General features: G+C 46.4%; 1 protein-coding gene across 3 annotated transcripts in view; it reads right to left on the reverse strand.

Annotated features, from left to right (window-relative positions):
• Window positions 1-27,696, reverse strand: part of LOC126336263 (uncharacterized) — a 251,650-nt gene that overhangs the window by 203,725 nt on the left and 20,229 nt on the right. For all 3 annotated transcript variants that reach the window (XM_049999761.1, XM_049999759.1, XM_049999760.1), the window contains exon 2: window positions 27,427-27,541. In XM_049999761.1, the coding sequence (XP_049855718.1) occupies window positions 27,427-27,539 (113 nt within the window). In that variant the 5' untranslated portion in view covers window positions 27,540-27,541. The remainder of the gene's footprint in view (window positions 1-27,426; window positions 27,542-27,696) is intronic.

A 27,696-nucleotide genomic window follows, 5' to 3' on the forward strand; every position in this document is an offset into this window, starting at 1 on the left:
CCGAAGATGTCCTCGATGTGCTGTACAAAGAACTTGCGCTTGGAGGTGGCGAACGTCCCCCCATCGTTCCGAGAACAGACTAAATAGCGGGGAAAGTACTTCGCCCCAAGCCAGCGGACCTGTCCTTCCTCCCAGGGAGTGGCCAAGGGGGAAAGGGCAGGAGAACCAGAACCAGACACAGTACCTTTCTTTTTTAAAGACTCTGCCGCAGATCGACCTGATACACATTGACGTTTTATCTGCGAGACGTCCGCCCCGATACCACCCACTCCGACCAGGGGCTCTCCGCACAGGTGCCACCCAGCCTCAGCAAGGGCCACCTGGCAGGATGACCGTTGCCTTGAGTCCTGACGCCCCAATGAGACGGTCATCTACTCCTTGGCCGATGTGGGGAGGGTGCAGCTCAGGTATTGGCAGTACCATCCCTGTGTTGTCAGGGGGCTAAAACCTAGAGGGTACATGACCCCACCACAACGGGCTGGCTACTGTGCTGGATTTCAGGTGCCATGGAAAGTCCATTATGATCGTAGGTGCAGATGGTGACGCACTATGGGTGTAACTTGTACAACCCATCAGGCATGTAGGCCCAATTTGAGGAATAGTGGGTGCGGTTACAACACCGTTACAATGCTGAGTGCCAAGGTCTGAGTGCACTTAGGACCAGTGATTCACCACATAAGGCATCCTTCCCCAAAAGGCTCGTACTTCTTTAGAATTTTGAAAAAAGGAGGTCAAACCCCAAGGGGGGGACCATCACATGGAAGGCCGAAACGGTTGAAACTCCTTTTAGTTGCCTCTTATGACAGGCAGGAATACCTCGGGCCTATTCTTACCCCATACCCGCAGGGGGATGACTGGAGTATGTTTCCATGGGGCAATGTATATAGGGTAGGTTTTCCCTATGTCTACTGGAGTGATACGAGCTGTGGAGCATGGGGTTAGGTAGGTACTGATGAGGATATTGTGTCGGTCGGGTGGGCAGCAGCAGAATACCACTGTGAAAAGGGTAGGGGGGATGATTCCATTTCAGGGCACGATTAGAGGTAGCTGAAACTGTGGCAGAGAATGTGATTCAGATGCTTCAGCCCCGAGTGGTACCGAGTCACGAGAGGAGTGGCCGACTGGCCAGTGGTTATTTGAGGGATGGTAGGTGACTGGGGAACAAAATGTTTCTGGACAAGATGTGGAGAGTTATTTCAGTTTTTGAAGACATCAGTGACACCCTCAGCATATTTAGAGTGGGACTGCTTGTCACTAGAGATGTGATGAATATGGTTGGCTAGCCTCATATGGAAGGGAGTTCTTGGCATGCAGAGGGTGGCAGCTGCCCAAATGAAGGTACTGCCAGTGGTAAGTAGGTTCAATGTAGATAAGGGATCCGATGTAGCCACACTCGAGGTGGAAGTAGACACTGAGGACGTGACATCATTATCTGATACTCCACCCCTCCAGAAATCATCATCTTCGTGTGGGAGAGGATCTGCAGTTTATTACCTAGGAGCTACATACAAATGGAAGGCACAAACCATCTCCTCTACCAATTCTCAATGCCTCCCAGACCCACAGACTCCTTTTCAACAAACTACCTTTCTTAACACACTAGTCACTCCAAACCTACAACCCCTGTGGCCAACTGTTTTCTCAGAGGTATTCTCCTCACTCTCTGAGAAACCCTACCACTCACTTGGTTCAAACTGATTGTGACATCTTCATAATCTGGACTGAGGGTGAAAACACCTTGTGCCTATTCCTCCAGAATATCTACACCCTCTCCCAATTCCCTTCACCCTGTCCTCAGTCAAACAAGCCACCTCCCTCAAAGTCAACCTCCACTTTGCAGATGGCAGTTTAGTACCTCTATCCTCAAACAGACCATAATAATATCTGAACTTTGACAGCTGCTACCCACTCAACACCAAGAAGTCCCTTGTGTACAGCATAAACACCCATGGTCATACTCTTTGTAGTGACAAACAATCTCTAGCCAAGCATGCGAAGGGTCTCACTCAGGCTTTCACAGACTGAAATTTTACTCCACATATTGTCCAAAAACAGATCTCATGCGCTCTTCTTCAGTCTACTACCATCCCCCACATACCCACTAATAGTATGTAAACTCTTACAGAAGTCAGACAGCAATTATAAGAATCAAAGGATGTGAACAATGAAGAAATGCTCCAGAAGAGGGTCAAGCAGGATCGTAGTTATCCCCCATGTTATTCCATCTGTACACTGAGCAATCAGTAAAGGAAACGGGAGAAATTTTGAGAAGGAATCTAAAACTAGAGAGAAGAAACAAAAACTTTTGAGGTTTGAAAATGACACTAATTCTCCCGAGGTGGCAAATGACTGAGGAACAGTTGAACAGAATGGATATTGGCTTGACAGAAGCTTATAAGATGAACATCAACAAAACTCAAACAAAGGTACTGGAATATAATAAAATTAAATTAGTTATTGTTGAAGGAATTACATTAGGAAATGAGAAACTAAAAATAGTGAACTGATTTTTCTGTTTGGGCAGCAAAATAATTGGTTATGATTGAGAGAGAAGATGTAAAATGCAGACAGGGTATAGCATGAAAAGGATTTCTGGAAATGAGGAATTTGTTAACACCTAATATAAATTTAGGAAGTACTTCCCGATGGTATTTGTAGTAAGTGTAGCTTTGTATTGAAGTGGAATGTGTGTGATAAGCAGTTAGGACTAGAAGAAAATAGATTTTGAAATGTGATGTTACAGAAGAACACTGAAGATCAGATGCATAGAGAGAATAGCTAAGTAGAAGGTACTACCCCAAACTGCAGAGAAAAGGACGTTGTGACAACCATCAGTTCGACTCCAGCACTACTTCAGACGTTAGTCGAATCCACAATTCACGGGGACCCTACACAACACATTTTCTGAGGAAGATGTTTGCTACAGCTCCATTTTATTTCAGGACACCTGGCCCCTCCCTTAAAAGCCGCTACCTCCGCCTAGTGGTCCCCCGACAAGTACGACAGAGCTCATCTGGTCACAGGCTGGTGAGTCACCAGATGGCTCAACCTGTTGCTGTCTCTATGGCCAATCAGTGTGTGGGCCTCTCTAGTGTGAACATAATGTTCATCTCCTGTTTTCTTTCTGGTTCAGAGGAAGGACAAGAAATGCCTATGCCAATATCACACAAGAGACAGAAGTAGACTGCAGGATAGCAGAAAGCAGGTGTCACAGAGGGAAGAACACAGATCGAATAAACTAGCATAGGCTAAGACAATACGATTTCTGAGACCAATAACGAGTTACGCAGCCAACTCTCATCTGCAGAGCAAAAAGCACTGCAGCTATGGGTGAGGCTACAGGCAGTGACAGAACACTAGCAAGTCCTATCATGTAGCATTTTTATCTGTACAAAAATGTCTACTGTATAGAGTTGCAGGTTCTTTTCAGCCATTCTTAGAGAACGCAACAGCTGTCACTTGTTCAGAAAGCCAGGCAAGAAGTGCAGTTTAGTTAACACACAATATAACACTACCAATTAATCTCTTTAATTAGGTATGTCTTGTAAACAGTGCAAAAATGGTGAGGTAGATAATTTGTTCTCAATCCTAACATTTCATGTATATCTCACAGTCCTTAACTCTGTAATGGAACCTTAGTCCACAAGCTATTAGAAAGCTTTGATATAGTTTTGATCTCTTAAGTAGAGGATTTGAGACATTCCTACCATGGGTAGTGCAGTTAACTATTTCAGTCCTCTATGGCACAGTATCACAGGAAGTATCTTTTGTGACTCACAGCCCTCTTGAGCAGAACACAGTCCACAATGTGGAAAGTTATGCTTCCTAGAAAGTTAAGCACAATACACGACATAGCTGGCTTATTCAGTTAAAGAGTACAGAGTAGGATTCATGGAATGCTGATTATGTGTATGTTTGGGCAATATATTTACTAAGAAATTACTACTTTTGCCGAAATTAATATCAGATGACATGTAGAGGTTGTACAAAACTGAATAATCTTATTTTGTCTGTGGTAGACTATGATATGGGAACTGCAAATGATTGAAGACAATTGTCTGTAAAAGTCACTTATTTCCCTCTTCCAAAACACATTCTGAAGGCCTACGTACTCATCTTCAGGTGGATCAGTGGATTACATTGTCACCCGATGACAGCCTAAGAAGCCAAAAGTGAGTGTTTTTGATAAAATAAATAATATTTGCTGAACAACACGGAAGTTTTTTCCATTTAATACTGTAATGTCCTGTCAATCATCGGAAAGTTCCATTAAGATAACATCAGAATTTCTTTCCCTGGCTGATTCCAGCAAAAGTGGCTATAAATACACCTTTATATTATTGAGTAGCATGGGTGTCTACTGCTCAGTTATACAAGTATGTATTTACAACTGCCCTCTGTGTCCTTTTTGCTGCAACATCTTCAGAACTAAGACTAAGACAAACAGTTGGCAAAATCCAGGAAAAGAAATTCCAAAGTAATCCATCGATTCACCAGAAGATGACAGTGTACGCCCTAAAACAGTGCTATGAAAGAAGACAATAAGAGCGACTGCCAAGGTAATTGCTCCAATTTGTCTCCTGTAGACAGCTGAATACTGGAACGAGGGAAGAGGGGCTGAAGGGGGGGGGGGGGGGGGGGGGGGGGGGGGGAAAGAAAGAAAGAAAGAAACACACGTAAATTTCATAAGAGGCAATAATGTGTTGTCAACAATACAGACTCGCCATAAAATCATACGGCTAAGATTTATCAGATGTGTACCATTGTCTGCCAGTCCTGGGACTCTAAGAATGCTGTTTCTACATTAATTATACACAGGTTTATACAGAATGAACACACCTTGTTACTGAATGGTCTGTCCCTTACTATCCTCAGTTTCTTTATTCTGGGCTTATTAGTTTAAGTGTGATTCTTCTAGCTTCTAATAAATAATGTACTTAATACAGTCAGAACTGTGGTGCAAAAGAACGTTCTCAGCAGAAAAAAAGACTGTATACATGAGAAATAATCTTATAAGTTACAATTTATAAGACAGTTATTGCCAAACACAGTTGTTTCATCAAGTGTGGGCAAGTGACAGCTTTCCTGGACCCATTGCAGTAAGGGATGGACGGTATGCAGCACGCACACGCACACGCACACGCACACGCACACGCACACGCACGCACACGCACGCACACGCACGCACACGCACGCACACGCACGCACACGCACACGCACGCACACGCACGCACACGCACGCACACGCACGCACACGCACGCACACGCACGCACACGCACGCACACGCACGCACACGCACGCACACGCACGCACACGCACGCACACGCACGCACACGCACGCACACGCACGCACACGCACGCACACGCACGCACACGCACGCACACGCACGCACACGCACGCACACGCACGCACACGCACGCACACGCACGCACACGCACGCACACGCACGCACACGCACGCACACGCACGCACACGCACGCACACGCACGCACACGCACGCACACGCACGCACACGCACGCACACGCACGCACACGCACGCACACGCACGCACACGCACGCACACGCACGCACACGCACGCACACGCACGCACACGCACGCACACGCACGCACACGCACGCACACGCACGCACACGCACGCACACGCACGCACACGCACGCACACGCACGCACACGCACACACACGCACGCACACGCACGCACACGCACACACACGCACACACACGCACGCACACGCACACACACACACACACACACAAAAGCTCTGAAGGGCACAGAGTGTCAGAGCAAATGACAATTGAAAAACCTGTGTCTCCTGGTGTACTGTGCAGCCTGATACTGGGTGAAGAGCTCTGTTGTATACTGAGCAGTGTTCCAGAAGCCAATACTGAAAACCATTGGTGCCAATGACTAAGGCACACCCGACACCACAGTCAGAGAACCATCAGTGATGGCAACAGAGCAACTCTGGAGTCTATTTTTAGGAAGCGAATGAAGTCCAAGGTGGCACATGGTTCACACTCACTGGGTCAGTGGGAGACAGAGTGAAGTTAAGCTGCTGGAGCAATAGCCGAAAACAAATTTAAGCAGGTTACAATAACAATAAACACGTCTCCCATACTGGCAGTCAAAGGAGACTTTGAAGGAGAAGGCATAAATTGGGTAGGGAGGCACATCAGACAAATGGCAGGCGTATCTGCCAAGGAGATCACCACATCGGTATGACAGCAGTAGTCCAGCAGCTCCTGCATACAGACACTCAACCGGGCTAGTGTATAATGCACAATTTTGTGAAATAATGTGTTACAGCCACTGGCATAAATATGATGTGTTTCATAAAGTTCTACGTGACTGTGAACCCCAGGTATAAAAAGTTAATTAGGATGCCACAATGGTGGGTCGAATTGAGATGGCGTAAGATGGACGGAAGTGCAGATGCGGAAATGAAAAACTCAGTCTAGTTTGAAACAGACAAGGGATTGGTAGAAACAGAGGAAGCACCACTGAGGACAACTAGAACACTGAGGAACCATGTACAGCGGGCAGCCAGGTAAGACACCTGGGAGTGGACTACGAGAGACTAGTCACCATACCATTCAAGTACGGATCGTATGTTCCATCACCTTCCAAACACAGCTGGTGAGAGAAATGAGGCAGTTGCTATAAGGGAGCTGTTTGACCTTATCAAGCTTAGGTACAGGCACGACAGTGGCTTCACACCAGAGTCCGGGAAATGTGTCCTTTGCCCAAATGCGGTTGTATGCATGAAGGACAAAGTAGGCCGCAAGAGGTAATAGTATCTACTATGACAACAGTTACAGTCTGGCAAGAAACTGGGGGAACGGACCTCTGTTCCAGAGAGCATCGGAGGTTCGCCCACATGAAGGAAGAGGGAGTGCAACAGTTAAAAGAACTAACAACAAAAATACTATTAGCTTTTTGCTATCTCAGAGAATGCAATGACACTACGCACGCAACTGTTTTAACGAATATGGTAAGTCACTGTGCAATGACAGTTTAAAAAAACACGGAGAGCACATCTCCGCACAGGATTGTGTTACGGGACACCACAGTCCGCCGAGAGACCGAGACACGGAATAGTTAAGGTTAAGTACAAGAAATAGACTATTCTGCAGCAGTAAGGATGACGTCTGTAGGGTATTCTACCTGGTCATCACAGATGGGGAAACAGTGTTAACCCCAAGTCGCCATGGGAGGAGTAAAGCCTCCCGTCTGCTTTAAAGTTGGCACTTTGGTTTACACATAGATGGGGTAGGAGTCAGGAAACCGATAGCACACAGGAAATGGTCGCTCAATTACGTGTCGGAACAAACCACTCGACGCAACGGGCAAACTGGGAAGTCCAGAATGAGAGGTCCAATGGGACTAGGAGTGCGTGCCCCAGTGTTAGGGCAGACAAGGTTCATTTGATTGAGAAGGTCAGCCAAGAGGGCACCTCTCTGATAGGTTCTGGAAGAGCCCGAAATGGGATGGTGTGCATTAAAATCAGTAAGCAACAAAAAGGGGTGATGTAGACAGATGTTCAGTGAGATAGTTTGACTAAAAATGTCATCCCAGATGACCAGCACATTTTCCTTCACCCCTTCACCTGTATCTCCTGATGGGCCACTTACCAAAATACATAGGGCATTCTCAGGAGGAGGCTGCACGGTCCCCAATGCAATTGATACAGTGGTGAGAAAGAAGCAAGGCAGTTGCCCACGTGTGCACCCCTACCACAGGTTACACACTCGGCCGAGTGTCGAAAAGACATTCGAGTGTGGTTGTATTGATTACACTGGTATCAGCACTTCAGGTTGTCAAGATACAGAAAGACTGTCAAGACTCATAGCCTGGTTTGATCTCTAAGGGGAGCATTACTTCCTAATCAAACATGAGAAAAAGAGTGCATGTGGGCACTAAGGATGCATCTACCTTTACCACTACCCCACGGACTGCAGTGATTCCCTGATCAGACAAGTAAGCTCAGATTTCTGCCTCAGTCAGATATCGAGCAGCCTAATGGAAGTAACACCATGGGATTCGGCATTTGACAGGCTTCAACACGAACAGGATACCCTCGGAGGAGTGAAGCTGAAAGCAGAGCTTGTCTACAAAAGCAAAGTGCCATTGTGTAAATGAGAGCACGATTGACAAGGCTGGCAATTGCATCGACAACTTTCTGAATAATAAACAGATTAAATGTAGCAAAGGCCTGACTGTCTCCAGTATGTGAGTAACTGTGGTGCAGCTGGAAGGTTCTTCATATTGTTAGCCTCATTCTGTTTATGTTTACTAGATGAAGACCATCAGCTCATTGCAAGCAAATCCCCCACAATTATCAGCACGCAGGATGGCGTGCTCCTTCCGACAGACAACAGATCCACTGGCAAATCTGCTGCCGGTCGGCAAATAAACCACACATTGGAGGATCCTCTCGCTGGACTAAGAATTCGTGTGCTATAGCCTACGCGAAGACGAGTAAGAAGGACCTCATTTCGCCAACGTGGCTGAAAGAAAGGACCCAACGCCCAAGTTGTGGGCTCGATGACGTGTAGATTGTTATCAGTCACTGCCAGCCACTCCTCTTCCCATCCACAAGACTTTATACATCAACAGCAAGGTGATAGCATACCGGCAGATGGCACACCGAAATACCAGATGATCACGACATGCCTGCTCGATCCACCCTTTCATTCCCCACAATTCCAATGTGCCCAGGTACCCAGCAGAAAGACACCTCCTTTCACAGTTGCCGTAGTTGGAGGGCATCCCAGATATTCTGGGTTACTGCACGTGTCGGGTGCAAATGTCTGATGTCGGAGAGATCAAGGGAGCTCAGAGAATCTAAGCAAAGAAATCTAACACTGGGAGAAGATCTCATCTGTTCCAGTGCTCATAGAATTGCATGTAATTCTGTGTCAAAGACAGTAAATTCCGAAGGTAGTCTGACTGAGGACACAATCAAAGAAAATGGCAGAGCAACCAAAGGATTTTTTTGAGGTTTTAGGGCACACAACTACAGTGGTCATTAGCGCCCAGACTAAATTATGAATGCACTGCGAGGCACAAGGTTAAAACAGCAACTAAAAGGGACAACACTATAAGGCACATGAACAGGCAAGGGATTAAAAGAAAACATCATAATCAAGTGTCCTTAGACAGGTTTCTCACGTGAATGAAATGAACGCGAGCAGCTGCTCCTGGGTCATCCACTAAAATTTCATCTGAAGTACATGGCAGGCCAAGATCATTGCACAGTGTAGTGAAATTCTGACAGGATGTTAAAATATGGTGTACCGTCAAATTTCCCACATGGGCAGAACGGCGCTGGCGCAGCCATCAGCAGTGTCCCATCCGTAACTGGGCTGAAACGACGAGATGGGTGTGAAGAGGTCGTCCAAGCCATGGGGAGAGGTTTCAAGGCCCGAAGCTTGTTTTCAACAAGTGTAGACCAATCAATCAGCATGCCACAGTGATAAAATGCACTGACAAATGACCCTGCTACAATCTGATGAAGGGACACAACTGGAAGCTATCCGAGGCTGGAGGACCACAGCCTTGGCCGCGGCATCTGCAGCTTCATTCCCAGGGATACCAACATGGCCAGGAACCCACATAAAGGTAACCCGAGAACCGTCGTCCGCCAGCTGCTGAAGAAAGTGTTGGATCCGGGGCACGAAAGGGTGAACCGGATACGGATCACTGAGGCTCTGGACGGCACTCAGGGAATCAGAGCAGATGACATAATCAGAATGTCGGTGGCAGCAGATGTAAAGAACAGCCGGGTAGAGGGAAAATAGCTCAGCTGTGAAGACCGAACAATGGCCATGGAGCCAGTATTTGAAACTGTCTGCCCTGACAATAAAAGAACACCCGACACCGTCATTGGTCTTAGAGCCATCTGTAAAAATGAAGACTGTACTAATGAACTTCGAACCAAGTTCAACAAACTGGGGTAACCTCCTTTGGGAGCGAGCCGAGGTCTAGGAGAACACGAACCTGGGCCTGGAGCCAACGTGGCTTTTGGCTCTCGCCCACTCTAAAGGTTGCAGGGAGTGGAAAATCAAGTTGCTGAAGGAGGCGACAAAAGCGAACTCCAGGGGGTGGCAGGGCAGACACATAAACCCGCATTGACGATCAAGAGAGTCGTCAAAAAAGGAACAATAAGAAAGGTGGTCGTGCATTGATAATAGCTGACAGGCATACCAACAAAGCAGTATATCGTGCCGGTAGGTTAGTGGCAATTCACTGGCTTCAGCGTGAAGACTCTCAACATGACTAGTATAGAATGCTCCGATCACAAGACGTAACCCCCGATGTTGTATAGAGTTGAGGCAGCGTAAGATAGACGCCCGTGCAGAGGAGTATACAAAGCTCCCATAATCCAAATTTCAGCAGACGATCGACCGATACAGGCAAAGTAGGATGGTTCGATGCACTCCCCACGACGTACCGCTGAGAACATAGAGGACATTTAGGGAACTGGTACAACAGGCAACCAAATATGACATGTGGAGACCAGCTAAGTTTCCTGTCAAATGCAAGACCTAAAAATTTTGTTGTCTCCACGAATGGGAGAACAACGGGACTGAGATGTAAGGACGGTGGGAGAAACTCTTTGTAACGCCAGAAGTTAATACATACCTTCTCTGCAGAAAAACTGAAGCCATTGGCGACACTCCAGGACTAATGACGGTCAAGACAATGCTGAAAAAAGTGCTCCAGGAAACATGTACACTGTGCGCTGCAGTAGATGGTAAAATCGTCCACATAAAGGTAGCCCGATACACCAGCTGGGAGGCAATCTATTATTTGATTGATTGCTATGGCGAAGAGAGAGACGCTCAAAATTGAGCCCTATATCACCCGATTCTCCTGGCGAAAGGTGCCTGACAGGACAGAACCCACACGTACCCTGAACTGTCGATCCATTAAAAGTGCACAAATAAAAAAAGGGAGGTGACCGTGAAGGCCCCATGTATTCATGGTGCAGAGAATGACCGCCCTCCAAATCAAAGAACACAGCCACTGCCTGGTACTTCCGCAAGAAGTTATTCATAATGAAGGTTGACAAGGTAACCAGATGGCCAACAGCAGAGCGGCACCTATGAAATCCACATTGTACATTGGTAAGTAGGTGTTGAGATTTGAGCAGCCAAACCAAACTAGAGTTAACCATTCGTTCCATCACCTTACAGACACAGCTGCTAAGGGAAATGGGTCGATACCTGGAAGGCAAGTGCTTGTCCTTTCCCAGCTTAGGAATCGGGAAAATAGATTTGCGCCAGCATGTGGGAACATGACACTCAATCCAGATGAGATAATACGTTATCTTCAACCTTTAACCGCAGTAGAAAGGTTCTCCAGCATCTGAATATGAATAGAATCAGGCCCCGGAGTGGAGGACTGACTGGACAAGTGTACTTTCGAGTTCCCGCATGGTGAATGGGGCATTGTAACTTTCACGATTGGAGGAGCGGAAGTTAGGTGGCCTTCCCGCCTCTGCCTATTTTTGGGAAAGGAAGGCAGGGTGGTAATGAGCGGAGCTCGAAAACTCTGAAAAATCGGCGGAAGGCATCGGAGACATCCTCAGGGGGCACAAGGACGTCATTCACGAGCGTCAAGCCAGAAACTGGTGAGTGGTTCTTAGTGCCGGATAGCCAGTGCAGGCTACCCCAGACAACAGGAGGAGTAAAACTGTTGAAGGAGCTTGTGAAAGCAGCCCAGCTGGCTTTCTTGCTTTCTTTACTAACATGACGACACTGCCCATGTAATCGTTTGTAATTGATACAATTCGCCATTGTATGGTGGCGTTTAAAGGTGCGTAAAGCACATCGACGAGCACGTAAAGCGTCTCTACAAGCGGTGGTCCACCAGGGGACCGGTATGCGACATGGAGAATAAGTAGTGTGAGGGATGGGATATTCAGCAGCAGTGAGAATGACTTCCATGAGGTGTGCGACCTGACTATCGCAGCTTGCGAAGGTTTGATCCTGAAAGGTCGCCCTGGAAGAGAAGAGCCCCCAGTCTGCTTTGGAGATGTTATAACTAGTTGAGCCTGGAGATGGGGTATGATGCACATGATGGATAACACAAGAGAGCTGGTCGCTCAAATACGTATCAGAAAGTGCGTACCACTCAAACCGGCGTTCAAGTTGGGTAGTACATACAGAGAGGTCTAAATGGGAATAGGTGTGAGTTGTGTCCGAAAGAAAAGTAGGGTCGCCAGTATTGAGGCAGACAAATTGAGCTGGTTGAAAAGGTCTGCAAACAGGGAGCCCCTCGGGCAGGATGCTGAAGATCCCCAAGGGGATGGTGGGCATTGAAGTCTCCAGTTAACAAAAATGGTGCAGGTAGCTGAGCAATAAGTTGCATCATGTCTGCCCTGGTAATGGCAGACGACGACGGAGTGTAAATGGTACAAATGGAAAATGTAAAAGTGGGGAGAGTAATTAGAACACCAACTGCCTGCAAGCCGGTGTGCAATGTGATGGGATCGTAGTAAATATCATCCCGGACCAGCAACATAACCCCTCCATGAGCCGGAATACCTGCCACAGAGGGTAGGTCAAAACGCACAGAGGCGTAGTGTGCCAAGTCAATTTGATCGCATGAGCGTAGCTTCGTGCAAGTGTAGCAGCAACTTAAAAGTCCTCTCTGTTGGAGCAAATGCTGCAAATATTCCAACAAAGAAGTGCCATCGTGAGAAGAAAAAGAAAAAGGAGAACCAAGAAGGGGTCACCTCAAAGGCCGCTGAGGGCCTGGCTTCGAGCGAGCACTGCCGCCGCTATCAATAGGCGGAGAGTCATCTTCCATTGGTTCAGTAGGTTCATCGGCCATCTTGTTAAGATAGCCGGGAGGGGGAGCTTCCCCCACCGGTGAACGGCCAGATGTTCTGCTAACAGCGGTGCAGCCAGGCGAAAAGGATGACGGCCTGGGGCGGCAACCGCTGGGTGGCACAGGAGAAGAAACGCGCCATGGCGGAGAAGGAGAACTTTGCTTCCTATGAGCCTTCTTGGATTGTCGTTTTGTGGAAGTACTGGTCGATGGCTGGGAGTTCGATGTACGTAGAATGTCTGCACAAGACGGTTCCTTCTTGAAGGCCTGTGCTTCTGACTTCTGGGTCTTCGTCCTGGCAGAAGCTGATAAAGGTGTTTGTGTCGGAGGGGCGACGGGGGAAAGAGAAGACGTTGACCATGTGATCTTAGCACTGGCCGAACGGACGACCGTAGTGCTGAAGGTCAGATCGCATGTCTGCGTTGCCACCTCCCTGGTAGTCCGAGGAGAGGTGATGACAGTACTGTACTTCCCTGCTCGGAGCAGCATGGGCTTCCTACTAGCAAACAGCTTGCGAGCAGCCGAGGTGGAGACACTCTCTTTGGCCCGAATTTCTTGGATACAGTGTTCTTCCTTGTAGACCGGACAGTCGCGGGAGGACGCTGCATGGTCACCGCGACAGTTCACACAATGAGGAGACGGAGGTGGACAGTCACCCTCATGGGCATCCCTGCCACAAGTGACACATTTAGCCGTATTAGAACAAGACTGGAGAGTGCGATTAAAATGCTGACACTGGTAGCAGCGCGTAGGTGTCGGGACATAGGGGTGAACAGAAATAACCTCTTAGCCCACTTTGATGCGCGACGGCAGCTGAACACTATCAAAGGTCAAGAAAAGTGTCCGGGTCAGTACAAGGTCATTTTAGACCTTTTTCGTGACCCTATGGACAGCCGTCATACCCTGCTCAGCGAGGAGAGATTGAATCTTCTCGTCAGTCAATCCGTCGAGTATTGTAGTATATACCATACCACACGACGAATTCAAAGTGTGGTGAGCCTCCACCCGGACAGGGAACGTGTACAGGAGTGTGGCCCGAAGGAGTTTTTGTGCCTGAAAGGTGCTTTCAGTTTCCAACAACAAGGTACCATTACGCATCCTGGTACAAGACTTGACACGTCCGGCTATGGCACCTACAACCTTCTGAATAACGGAAGGTTGACAGATGAAAAATCTTTGGAATCTGCATAGAGCAGCTAAGGAGTTGCCTGGTTTTTAACAAGCAGACCAGACAACGGTTAACCATTCGCTCCAGGATCTTCCCTAAACAGCTCATTAAGCCGATACTCAACTACTGGGATATGTGCATTCCTTTACTGATTTGAGGAGAGGTATCAAAATTGCCTCCCTCCAGAAGTTGGAAAAGTTGCATGTCTGCCATATTAGATTGAAACATTCGAGGAGGATTTCCTTTGATGCTGCTGCCAAATGTGTATGCATGCAGTACCGGATTTAGTAGTGACTGGGCGCAGTGTCACAAATCTCAGTCAGTGCCGATTTGAAAGTTCGCACATGGAGAACGTGGAGTTTTAGACTTCGCAACTGCTGGACCAGAAGTCCAATTTATCTCCTCTCTACAGTTGCACGATAGCAACGAACTGCTGGTTCCTGGCTCTCATTGGCAGTAGTTTCTGTAAAATGTTCAACCAGCATTTGATCACTGACTGAGTGCCATTTGGAGGCACCCCTGCTTCAGCACTGCCGCTATCGGTAAACAGCTGCGTTTACCGGGAATCCTCTGGATGGCTTCCAACACTTTTAAAGAAGAAATGGAACAATTGACGAGTCCGAGAACACTTGCCGTGACCTTTTCTTACTCTCCCTCACGACACGTTAAGCCTTGGCCCTCTTCACTCTAAAGGCTCTAAGGTTGTCTGCTGTGGGTCAGCATTTAAAATGTGAAGAGCCGCACACCTTTCCCAAATTGTGGTGTGGCACTCATTTGTCCACTGAGGTACAGGCCTCCTAAAATGACCTGAGGACTGTGGGACAGAGAAGTCAGCAGCACAATGGATCACTTGTGTGATGTGGTCCACCCATTCTCTGATGCTGTGAGTGAACACAGCCTCTGGCTGAAACACGTTCAGATAGCCTTGCTGAGCATCCATTTTAGGGGCCTTTTAGTAGGTGAAGGCAGATTGGGAAGTGGTGACTGGAACAAAGGTCACCAATGATCTCCCACCGAACAGGGTTGGCGAGGGTGGGAGAGTGGAAAGAGGGGTTGATGGCTGAGAATGATCCAGTAGCAGTAGAGAAATGTGTGCGAGTACCCACGATGAAGATGCACACCTCACGAGGCATCACGAGGCCCTCCAAAACCTGACCCTGAGGACAAGTATCGGTAAGTATCAGTCAAGCTCCACAGGACACGACGGCCACCGAAGTCTCCCAGGAGGAGGAACGGTCACGGGAGTTGTGCGATAAGATTCGTGAGAGCCTTAGAGTCCTGTGCATCCTGCGGAGGTGAATACAGTGACCCTACCAGATGTCAATTTGAACTGCAACTACTTGCAGGTCAGTAGCCAAGGGGAGAGCAGACCCCAATAGGTTATCCTTGCGGTATAGTGTATGTCCATGTAGCACAGTGGCCTCTGTATCTTTAAAATTCACTTCTTCTAAACAAAAGCACAAGGGAGATGCCTGTGCTAGAAGTTTCAGTTCCTCCACACGAGTCCAGAATCCAGTCATGTTCCACTGTAGTACGAAAGCCATGTCATCGGTGCATTTTTAATTTACCACTGTGTTTGCACTGAGGAGGTGAAGTACTTTAAGAGCGAGGGGGAGTGGAGGGGCTGTGTGGATCCGAGGCATTTAACTCTACGATATCCTCCTCGTCTGACGGGAAAGAATGTTGTACGGCAGTGCTCAGGACAGCTTTTGACCTGAACGTTGAAAGTCTTTCCTCTACCTTCGAGGATGAGGGAGGAAAGGAGGGATTGAGAGGCACTCTGTTTTTCTTGTACCTTCTGGATGCTGACAGCGGAACTGTTGTCGGTCTTCCCTGGTGCAGCTGCCTGGACTGCTCTACCTCTGCTCTTCTTTCCCCTGACATGTACACATGCACGTACAGGTGCTTGTGGTGGGTGGCTACAGGCACCCTAAGCATCATCTGTGTCGAAGTGTCTGCCTTGGGAATAGGTTTCTGCACCACAAAAGAATATGAGGTAGCAAAGACAGGGGTTTCGTCATCTTATATTCTTTTTTTGGCTTCGGCATAGAGGATCTGTTCAGTCACTTTTATGTCCTGTATTTTGCATTCAGTAAAAACAGGGCAGTCTCGGCTACAGACTGGGTGGTTCCCAGAGCAGCTGATGCAGATCACTGGAGGTGAGCAGTCAGTCCCAACACCAAGAGTGGCTTTTTTTTGCAGTTCCCGCAGATCAGCTCACCACAACTAATGGCTGTATGGCCGAAACACTGGCATTTGTGACACCACATAGGGTTCGGAATGTAAGACCGAACATTAAGTCGGAGGAACCACACCGTAAGATATTCGGGCAGTGTCTGAGAATTAAATGTGACAATGAAAGTGGTAGTCCTAAGTTGCTCCAATATTCCTGGGTGTTCGTCGCTCCACATCGACTGTTCCCTTTGATGCCCATTCTTGCTTCAGTTCTATGTCCACGAAATGTCAGCATGTGACAACGCCCGTACTGGAGTTGAGAGAACTGTGCATCTCAACAATGGTATCTCAGTCACCCAGTTTTTGCCATTTCTTAAGAAAGTCTACATACTTTGACCTGCTAGTTTCAACCAACAATTAGCCATTACACAATCGTTTTATAGATTTTAACATTCCAGCATAGTCTTCCAAAACCCTTATGGATATAAAAGGGAGACTTTTTCAAATGCCCCTCCTTTCTCATTATCACCAGAAGCCCTGTTACTGCAGTCCAAAGTATTCTTATTATCAGGAGGATTTGCCCCTCTCATTCTTTTGGATGAATGGGTGTGAATACTCCCAGGCAGTACACACTTCCCATTAGGAGGAGAAGATGATTTCGAGGCTACCATCTCAGTACCACATGGTGTTCACTGAAGCGTGCCCGGGCTTACAGTGACGGTGGAATGGCGGCACTTACCACTTCCCAGCTCAGGAACCGTGGGGTTGCCAAGCCTGTACCCAGCAGATCAATGCCGAGTGCCTGAGGGGTCCAGCTTTCTCTCCTCCAAGACTTTTGTAAAACAAACGATACTGTTCCTCAATAATTCTGGTGTGCCAGAGGTCCATGTTTTATTTTTTCCTGAAGTTTTAGTGCTCCACAGTATTTCAGTTACAACTGGAAGACTGATTCAGAGTTTTAGAATTTTCTGGTAACTGGCAAACTTTTTAATTGTAAATCGTGGAAATGTTTCAAAAAGATAGGATTAAAGCTATGTTACCATATGTCATTGTAGTTTATTTCCTTCGCTGTCAATTTTTTTATTGTTCAACCATTCTTTCTGCATAGCACTGAATATCAGCAAGTTCATCTTGTCCACTTCAACAACTTTATACAGCCTCTGTTTTCAAGCAGCATGAATAACAGAATACCATCCTAACACACACAATATTTTTTGCAGTTCTCTCTAAATAGGCACTGACCAAATCACTGTCCACTAAAAAGTGGCCAGCCTCAAAGACTCACTGCCATATTATGAGAATGTCTCGAGATTATACAGCCCGAAGAAACACAGTGCTCACATTGACATTTCAATTTTGTTCTCTGCAGGTGCAGAGAACGAAACAAGTGGATAACAATTTTCAATCTTCTGGCATTCTCAAGATATACACAATGCTATTTCAATCGATCCGCGTTTAGCAACATGTAATTTTTAACTTTGGTTAGTCGGATGGAGTTAAGGGACCAATCTGCACAGTCATCAGTCCCTTCATCCTCTATGTATCGAATGAAGAATAATCTTCAGAAGAGCCCAACTGCACGCCAGATACAATAAGACAGAAATGAAATCGAGGAGAAGTAGGAGGGGATTGAGAAGGTGTAAGTTGGGCAAGAGTTGGAGGTACCCAGAGTAATGTATGCAGTGGCAGATGCATGTCTTACATGCTACCAGTACCACTTCACCATCTATTACCCCCAAGAAAAAGAGCAGCACAGGCAAGATGAAATTTTAGGGAAGATGAAACATTAAAAACAGCAAACGTAAAAGAATAAGGAGAATAAAAAGGTGGGAAGGGTAGGGGCTAGGCCAGACTGCCAAAAAAGAGTGTCATGGAACACCTGGTCCAAGGCGGACAAGGGGTGCCTCTCCTACCTCTCAGGTGGTCAATGAGATCAAAGTGTCCCACCTCACAGACAAAAGTAGAACCCACCTGCACGGCTGAAACAAACTTTGGTGTCTTCCTCTAGTATCAGAGGTCACTTGTGAGGAAGGTAAAGATATCGATGCAAAACAGTCAAATTGAGGCAGTCTAGCAGGATGTGGGCCACCACCAGCTGAGCACCAACACTGGCAATAACATGGGTCTCCACGCCCAAGGGCTGTGGACCAACCAAGTGCGGTCAATGCGTAGCCGACAAAGGAAGGGTGAAGGGAAGACTGTCAAATATTTGTAATCTCCTTTTTTGCCCTCTGGGCAGTTCAGGGTCAACCACGCCAAGCTCCTGACATCCACCAATTGACTTCATAGATGTGTCCAAAGGGGGTACTGTAGGAAGCACCAACTAAAGCCTGGAAAGTGAGGTGCAACAAGAAGCTCTGAACAAAAATCTGAAGTTGGCCCCAGAGACCCCACTCGTGTAAGGTTGCAAGGATGTGGAGTCACCGTGTGATGTCATAAGCCTTTTGTAGGTCAAAGAAGACAGCAATAATATGTTGACGGATGTAAAAAGCTGTCCAGATGGCAGATTTCAGGCAAACCAAATTATCAGCACTGGAACAGCTCTGGCAATAACCAGCCCGGGTCAGAGCCAGAAGGCCCGAGGCAAAGAGCCGACACAGGCGCCGGCTCACCGTATATTCGAACAACTTGCAGACGGTGTCGGAGAAACTAATCGGGTGCCTCTAGGGGATGCTTATCCGATTTCGGTACCGAGACAATGGTGCTTTCTCAATGTCTAAGTGGGAGCCCACCCAAACTCCAGATACGGTTGAAGACGGTACGGACACGACACTGACAATCCACTGACAGGTGTTCGAGCATTCAGCTGCCGACGTGGTCCAGCCTCGGGGCCGTATCTCGACAAAGGGCTAGGGCAGTGAGCAATTACCACTCGATGATGGGGAAGGACACAAAAGGCAGGTCGATTGTTCACAGACAGAGGTCCGAGTATAATGAAGAACAAAATGTTCGGCTACAGTGTCTGGGCCAGTGAAAACCGTACTGTTCAACAAAATTCCAAGTACACTTGCAGATGACTGGTGTCCATACAGGCCTCCGATCTCTCACCCCGACTTGAAGGAGGTGTATATTGTCAGATGACAAACTTACCATTCCCAGCATTCTTGCTTTGTCCTTTTCTTAAATGGTGGACCTGGCCATGGGGCCATTTAAAGGCAGTGAGCTGCTCAATCTATGAATGCTGCCTATGGCGTTGGAGAGCCCACCTGCTATCTCTAATGGCCTCTGAAGTTTCAGTTTCAGAGGTCCACTAAGGTACTACCTTCCAACAGGAGGGGGCTTCAGAAGAATATGCGATCACTAAGTCAGCTGCCAACAGAATAGCTGCTGTTGCATTCTGGACAGCCTCTTTGATGCTTCCATAAATGGGTAACTCAGAATGACAGTGGAGATGAAAGAATTCCAGTCGGCATTGTGGAAAGCCCATCTAGATGGGCAACCAGGGTGGTGATGCTGAGGGAGGGACAGAAAGATAGGACAGTGATCACTATCACACATGTCGTCACAGACCTGGATGGACGGGAGAAGACCAGGGCTGCAAATAGAAAGATGAATGGCTGAATAAGTTGTGTGTGCCACAGTGAAGTGAGGGGAGGCACCAGTATTCAAGAGACAGAGCTTTAGATCTGCCAGGAAGTTTTTGATGTCTTTCCTGTGGCCAGTGGCCAGTGATCACGGCTCCATCCCACAAAAGTTACGGGCATTGAAATCGCCCATACTTGGCACAATTCTTAAAATATCCCCAGTAGCCTCAAAGGGCAATGCAGAAAGCAGGTGAGAAGCTCAAGAGATGCCATAGATCAGCCATGTGGTGGAAAATACCACTACAATTCCACTGGACAATTACACTGTCTGGGTACTTTGAGAGCACAAAGGGGCCAAGGAGGCAAGTGACATTCCATGTTCGCCTACTGCCACTTGTTGAGATGGTATGCTATCAAGACATCCAGGTTCTGAGACATGTGTGGTGTGATCTGGAGCCTCAGGGAACACCGGGATCTGTGCTGCGGCCACAGGTGCAGAGCATGAGGGATTTGGTGGAATGGGGACCAACAGAATTTCCTTCTGTCTTTGGAAACTTATTTTTATGGGGCTTGGATGACTGGGAGGGCTTCTCTGAATTAGTTAGACTGGAAGTTTGTAGAGCACTATAAGCAGCAGCCTGTGGCTCCTGCAGCCACTGGCTGGTATCCAGTTGCAGAATGGCAGAAACAAACCTCCGAGGGGATTGGTCTGAGCGAGCCCCTCCTGGTGCAAGAGGCTAGACGAGGGTGATGCGTCTGTCTGAGGGATGGGGATGTGCCTCCTTGTGGGTGGGGAGCCATTACTTCGTAGCAGCAGAGCCAGGTATGGGGGGGGGGGGGGGGTGCCAAGCATAGTTGTGCCGGCAGTTCTGACACTCCAAAAATGGCTCTGAGCACTATGGGACTTAACATCTGCTGGGGTCATCAGTCCCCTACCTAAACCTAACTAACCTAAGGACATCACACATATCCATGCCCAAGGCAGGATTCGAACCTGCGACCGTAGCGGTCGCACAGTTCCCAACTGAAGCCCCTAGAACCACTTGGCCACACCGGCCGGCAACACTCCAGAACGACAAGCAACCATTCCCAGGCGTACGTAGGGAGGCAACAACTCTGGTATCAGAAGTGTGATCCTCGGCTGTCAGGGGCTCAGCTCCACCACACAGACTGGCTACACGTGCTGTTGACCTAGTAGGACAAAGGGGCGCTATAGTGGGGAAGGAAGAGTGAGAGGATGGGGGGAGAGGAATCCGTGGCATAGACCCTAGAGAGGGAGTTCGTCCACAAATGGCTCACACTACAGACAGAAAGTTGAGAAATGGACGTCAAATTCCAATGGGGGACCATAAATGGCAAAAAGGATAAAACAGAAAAGGCAAGAGGAACAAAATGGCAAGGAAGATAGGAAACCAGGTGTACAGCCACGTCAACATACGTAAGAAAACAGATAGGGGAGCCGGGAAGGCAGTAGGGTCGGGGTGGGGAGGTGGGGGGGCATGGAGAAGGACATGCAGCCCGGGAAGGAAGAACGAGCTGTAATAACTCTGTGCCCCATGTATGCCACAAATGATCTCGCAAAAGAACTGTGAGCCCCCTGTTGTGCAACTGGGCTAGCATGTGGCATCGCAACATGAAGACTTGCCCGAATTTCATACATTTGAAGCTTCGCACAGGGTGGGCAAGGGAGGGAGGGGGGGGGGGGGGGGGGCCCTAACGTCAGACTGGTGTACCATCACCTTGACGCTTTCAGGCAACAAATCACCCTCAAAGGGCAAGATGAAGACCTCAGTAGCAACCTTATTGCCCTATGCTCCCTATGGACATGACAAAGTGTACATCGCTTTGCTCCAAGTTGATATGTAGCTCATTGTCGCACAGCAAAATGGAAAAGGGTGCTGTGAACAATAATGTATAGGTTACCATGGTGAGGGATAGAAACCAGAGTGTTATTCAGGTTGTTACAAGCAAGCAATGCCCGTGACTGGGCAGGGGATGACTTCCAAACAGATGTCCTCTACTGCCTCCACAAGGAATAAAGGGTTTGTGATCAAAAAAGAATTCCCATCTGTCCTTGTGGAAACAAGGAATTGGGGAGAGCTTTACTCTGCTTGTCACTTAGCCCAACATTCCTCCCACAGTGTTGCCATGATAGGAAATATTTTGGGATTTTATCTCTCTGCACTGATCGAGTTCTTTCCTTCTGAAGAGACTACCGGGGCAATCTGACCACCAACAGGATGCTCATATGCAAGACATCCACCATGGTGCCACACACTCCAAATGGGCGCTCTCCCCATGGGAGGCACCCAGTCTCAGCAATAGCTATCTGTCCAGTAACTCACTGTTCGAAATCTCCGTACTCCAGTCATGATAGGCACATACTCCTTGGCATACAGGGGGTGGGGGATATCATATCAGGAATCAACAATGAGATCCCTTTATGGTCAGGGGGACACCACCGTGCAGTAATTTATGACTGACAGCATCGCTACCGTGCTATGTTTGCGGCATACCATCTCAATGGAAAGGCACGGTGTCAGGATGGAAATGCACAAAGGTGGAACAGACTTCACATTGGGTGACCTTCCCTGCAACATCTGCACTTTTGAAAAAAAAAGTGGCAGCTCAAACCAAACAATGGGGGACCATGTATTTATTAATGAAAAGGTGTAGAGAACACCTCAAGTGAAACAGGAAACTAGGGTCATAAATTATGTACCAGGCCAAACAGGGATATACCAGGAAGACCATCCAACAAAGTGGAGGGGGAAAGGCATAGTGGGAATATAGGTTTGCAGTACAGAGAAGGAAGCATTGCTGCAAAGGCTGGGGTCCTGTGGTACCCAAGCACGTGGTCACAGAAAACTTGTAAGCATCCTGGGGATTTCTAGATTTCCTGGTATCACTATTTTATACTGATCGACTGTATACAGCTAGTCTTTTTGTAGCAAACTCACTGATGCTTGGACAGTACCTTACAGCTTGCAGCTTCCAGAGCCAGTAAATAACAGTCACCTGCTCAGACACACTCCATTTCATTTTTTGTCTTTAGCTGCTTCTTTCCTCTTTAGGTGTTCTCAGTGCTGGTCTTTCTCCACCCCTCTATTTTCCTCAGAGATTTTGAAAGTGATAACAGTGGTTGCATACATCTTTTCTACGTACACAAAAGCCTATGTTAAACTCCGTATTTAATATTTGTCTGTAGAGCCAATATTTTCAGAAGTAGCTTGTTCCTCTTCACAAAGTTTCTTATACAGGTCACACGTTATCTGTATATTCAGATCACCTGGTAAGAACTTTCGCACAGTAATTTATCAACATTAACACGCTGGAACAATAGAAACCAATTTTATAGAGTTTTATAATCTCTCCGTCACCTCGTCCAATCTCCTTATACACGGACAATGACGACCTCTCTTACCAACAGTCAATTGTATTGCTGCTGTCTTTTCTTTATGTACTGCACAGATACACTACGTGTTCTATAGGATTCAGGTCAGGACTCTGTGCAGGCTAGTCTAATGGACTAGGGATGTTATTGTTGTGTAACCACTCTGCCACAGGCCATGCATTGTGACAGGTGCTCTAACGGGTTTAAAGATTCAATCGCCATCCCTGAATTGCTCTTCAACAGTGGGAAGCAAGAAGGTGCTGAAAACCTCAATGTACACCTGTGCTCTGACAGTGCCACGCAAAACAAGGGGGCACAAGCCCCCATGAAAAACACAACCACACCATAACACCACAGCCCCCACCTTTTACTGTTGGCACTGCTGGCAGATGACATTCACCAGGCATTCAGCATACCTACACCCTGCCATTGGACTGCCACATTGTGAACAGTGATTAGTCACTCCACAGCAAGTTTTCCACTGTTCAATTGTCCAATGTTTATGCTCCTTACACCAAGCGAGGGGTCATTTGGCATTTACCACCACGCTAGGCTTATGAGCAGCAGTTCAACCATGAAATCCAAGTTCTAACCTCCAACGTAACTGTCCTAGTACTTGCAGTGGATCCTGATGCAGTTTGGAATTCCTTTGTGATGGTATGGATAGATTTCTGCCTATTACACATTACGACGTCTTCAACTGTCCGTGGTCTCTGCCAGTCAACAGATGAGGTTGGCCTGAAAGTTTTTTTTGCTGTACATGTCCCCTCACATTTCCACCTCACTTTCATATTGGAAACAGTGGACCTAGGGATGTTTAGGAGTGTGGAAATCTCATGTACAGATGTATGACAAGTGACACCCAATGACCTGACTATGTTCGAAGTTAGCGAGTTCTGCAGAGCACCCCATTCTGCTCTCTCACGGTGCCTAATGACTAGTGAGGTCACTGATATGGAGTACCTGGCAGAATGATGCACCTAATATTAAAAACTTAGGTTTTTCCCTTTTAATCTGGTCGCCACCGCCCATTTTCTGTAAGTAAAAATCCTGCTAAACACTGCCTATGAAATCCTTTGTGTAGCCAAGGAAAGGCTTCACTACGGCATATTCTGCACACATTATTGGAGCAAAAGAAGATAACTTCTTTTATCGCGAAAAAGCATGACCTTTACTTTCCTTTTACAAACACATGTCCTCCAATGCGTGTACAGGTCATTAGAGTGACTCATGAATTTCAGAAGAACACAACTTTACTTACAAGATACACCTCGAAGGCTCAACATGACACTAGAGATTATAAAATATTTCATTTGTCACACAACAATCTCTTCTTTTCTTTTCATTATCGGAGAGTGCAGTTGCTCTTCGACAGTCGTGCCACTGACAAGCCACAATGCCAAAACAAAAAAGGCGCCTCCCACAGAGGGTGAAGCCATTTGTCATCACACCTCGCCATTTTTTCAATCTACACATTCTGTTTGATGTCTGCACATACGAAAACAAACTCCTTTGCTCAGTATACGATCTGCTACTAACTCCTTGCTTAATATTATTCTGTCATTATCACCTTTCTGTGTACTACACGAGGTGGGTGAAATGTCATTTGCCTAAACTGTATGTAACACTTCACTGGCGCTTTGTTCTTGGCAGTTAGTGGGTATGTCTCTCCTGACATTTTATTCCTTTTTCTTATATTTCCTTCTCCACTTGTCTGTGTTCTTACTGCTTTTTCTTGTTTTGCTTTCCTTTTTGACAATTTCCACTGTCAGACTGCATAGATACTTTATCATTAGAATCAACAGTCAATTTACTAATTCCTTGGCATGTTTGTTAACATCACAAAATCTTTGCTCAGATAAACTGAATACCCAGACCGAACAGCTGTTTTGCCAATGAAGAGGAATCTGTGCAATTTATCCACTTTGCTAAATTGACTGGAATGAAGATCATATTATTGATGTTAGTGCCTTAGCAATCATCACATAACACTCCAAATCTCACCCAGACCTGACCGGTTAAGATTACGATTACACTATGTAGTACTTGTGGCCAAATCCACCATTTTACCAAAGAGAAACATGGCCCAAAGTCTGCTGATGCCAACTTCTCTTGCAGTACAAGTGCAGAAAAACTGTATTATGTGAAATGAGCTGCACACAAATGTATTTCCACATTTACTTCATAAATTACGGAATCAGAAGAATGTAAATGCTGATACATATTGCCAATCCCACACTTGTCTCTATAAACTTGCAACTCACATGCTGTAACTTATTGTTGCCAGGAGAATAGATGGAGACATGTCATTTTGGCATGTGCAGCCAATTACTGTGAGATACACACAAAAAAAAAAGCTGAAAATCGCAGTTTTGAAGATACAGTCCCCTAATTCTTAAACAATTATATGTATTTATCTAGAGATGGTACGTGTGAACTTTAAACACATGTCTTCAAAATCTGTAAGATCAATTCATCGTAAGAAGCATGTCACGACCTGTATCAGTTTCACCAAACAGAGATAATTTTCAGGCTCTCTCAGACTAAATTTTTGTTTTCGTGACTGTCATTGCAATTTTAGCACATGCGGTGGCTGATATTCCCATTTCATAATGTTCACAAAAGCCAAAATTCCGTTCTGATAACGGTAAGGGTAAAAAACACTGAAATCGTCAGACACCTTCAGCACATATCGTGTATTACCCAAAAAAATTTTGAAAGAACCAATTCCAAAAGTAACATTTTTGTCCAGTTTCTTCTACATTACCCTGTAGATTACAGAGACCACAATATGATTAAAGTGTGTATGGCATTTCTTGCACGATACAAACTGAATATACTCTGCAAGCACATCGGAAACAGATGTTATGGTTGGTCATTTATGAACACACAATTCCCTACCGATATTACTACACAGTCAGCCTCTTCCATTAATTTTATTTCTTTTGAGTAAAACCTAAACACATCGTGCACAATTTGGAATGACAAGCGATTGTTTTTTAAAGTTATGATGGCTCTTGGAAAAATTTATCTCCACTTTCACGTAGTATTTTATTTATAAGATTAATATTTCATTAATATCTTCTCAATTTGATCCTCACAGTAAATTATCTTCCACAAATGAGGAAGTAATACAGGGAAAAATGGATATGGTTTAGCTAAAATAAATTATGGAATGTGTATTGACTTCACTGAAAAGTTCCAAAAGCTACACTGGTGCCTCATTCTTTGATCTGCAGCACGGCTTTGTGAAGTGATGTACACTGAGGTGACAGCGATACGGACTTGTATGGACAGTGGTGGTATTGTGTATACCAGGTATTAAAGAGCAGTGCATTTGCAGAGCTGTCATTTGTACGTATGTGATTCATACAAAATGTTTCCGATGTGATTACGCCCACCTGAGGAATTGAGAGACTCAAAGCAGATCAGTAGTTTAAGCTAGACCCACAGGACACTTCACTTCGGACATAGTAAGATGGTTCATTATTTTGAGATCCGTAGTGTCTAGAGTGTCATTTGCTTACTGTTGTCAATGCTGACAGACAAGCAACATTGCACGAAATAAAGTCAACAAAGGATGTGTGACACTCGTGCCCATTAGGACAGTGCGGCAAAATCTGGCATCTGTGGGCTGCAGCAGCAGAAGATTGACAAGTGCTACTGCCGACAGCACGACATCGCCTGCAGCGCCTCCCTGTGTTCGCGATTGTATCGGTCGGTCCCTAGACGGCTGAAACGTTTTAGCCCAGTCTCACACATCCTGAATTCGATAAGTAGGGTTTGAGTGTGATGTAGACACCGTGAAAATGTGGACCGAGTAGTCAACAATGCACTGTGCAAGCTGGTGGTGGCTCCGTAACAGTGTAGGCCGTGTTTACTTGGAATGGAGTGGGTCCTCTGGTCCAACTGAACAGATCATTGACTGCAAATGGTTAAGGTCAGCTACTTTGAGACCACTCTTACCCATTTGTGGATTTTACGTTACCAGACAACGATGGAATTTTTGTGGATGAGAATGCCCTATTTCACCAGAAAACAAATGTTTGCAGTCAGTTTGGAGAACATTCTTGACAGTTTGGGCATTACAGATGGCTACATAGAGCACAGCTCAGTATTTATACAGGGGACTTCCGACAGTTTGACGAGTCCGCACCGAGTTGACTTGCCGCACTACAGCAGGCAATAGGAGGTCCGACAAATTATTAGGTTGTGTACTTTGACTCGTCACATCAGTGTATCTCTTTCACAGTCCAAATTTTTTAATTGCAGGTGCTCTACTACGTAACTTATATATATTGTTATAGTTTATCCATAATAATACCTTCCCATGTCAAATGGGTCAATCAGTGCTGTTTCCACAGTGCCTTTAGCACAACTTATCAACGGTTGTACACACAAGATGAAAGCGCTGGTCCAGAATACGAACAGGCCCATATCTGCAAGAGAGAATTATGATAACTAAATGTTCAAATAAGTAATTTATTTTGAATTAGTGAATTAAAACACACCATGAAATTATTACTCTATTACAAATATTCTGAAATATTACATTAACAAGTAGTAATTTTATTTGCTGCAGCATTATTATTTA

This window comes from Schistocerca gregaria, chromosome 2, assembly GCF_023897955.1.
Source record: "Schistocerca gregaria isolate iqSchGreg1 chromosome 2, iqSchGreg1.2, whole genome shotgun sequence".
Lineage (NCBI taxonomy): Eukaryota > Metazoa > Arthropoda > Insecta > Orthoptera > Acrididae > Schistocerca > Schistocerca gregaria.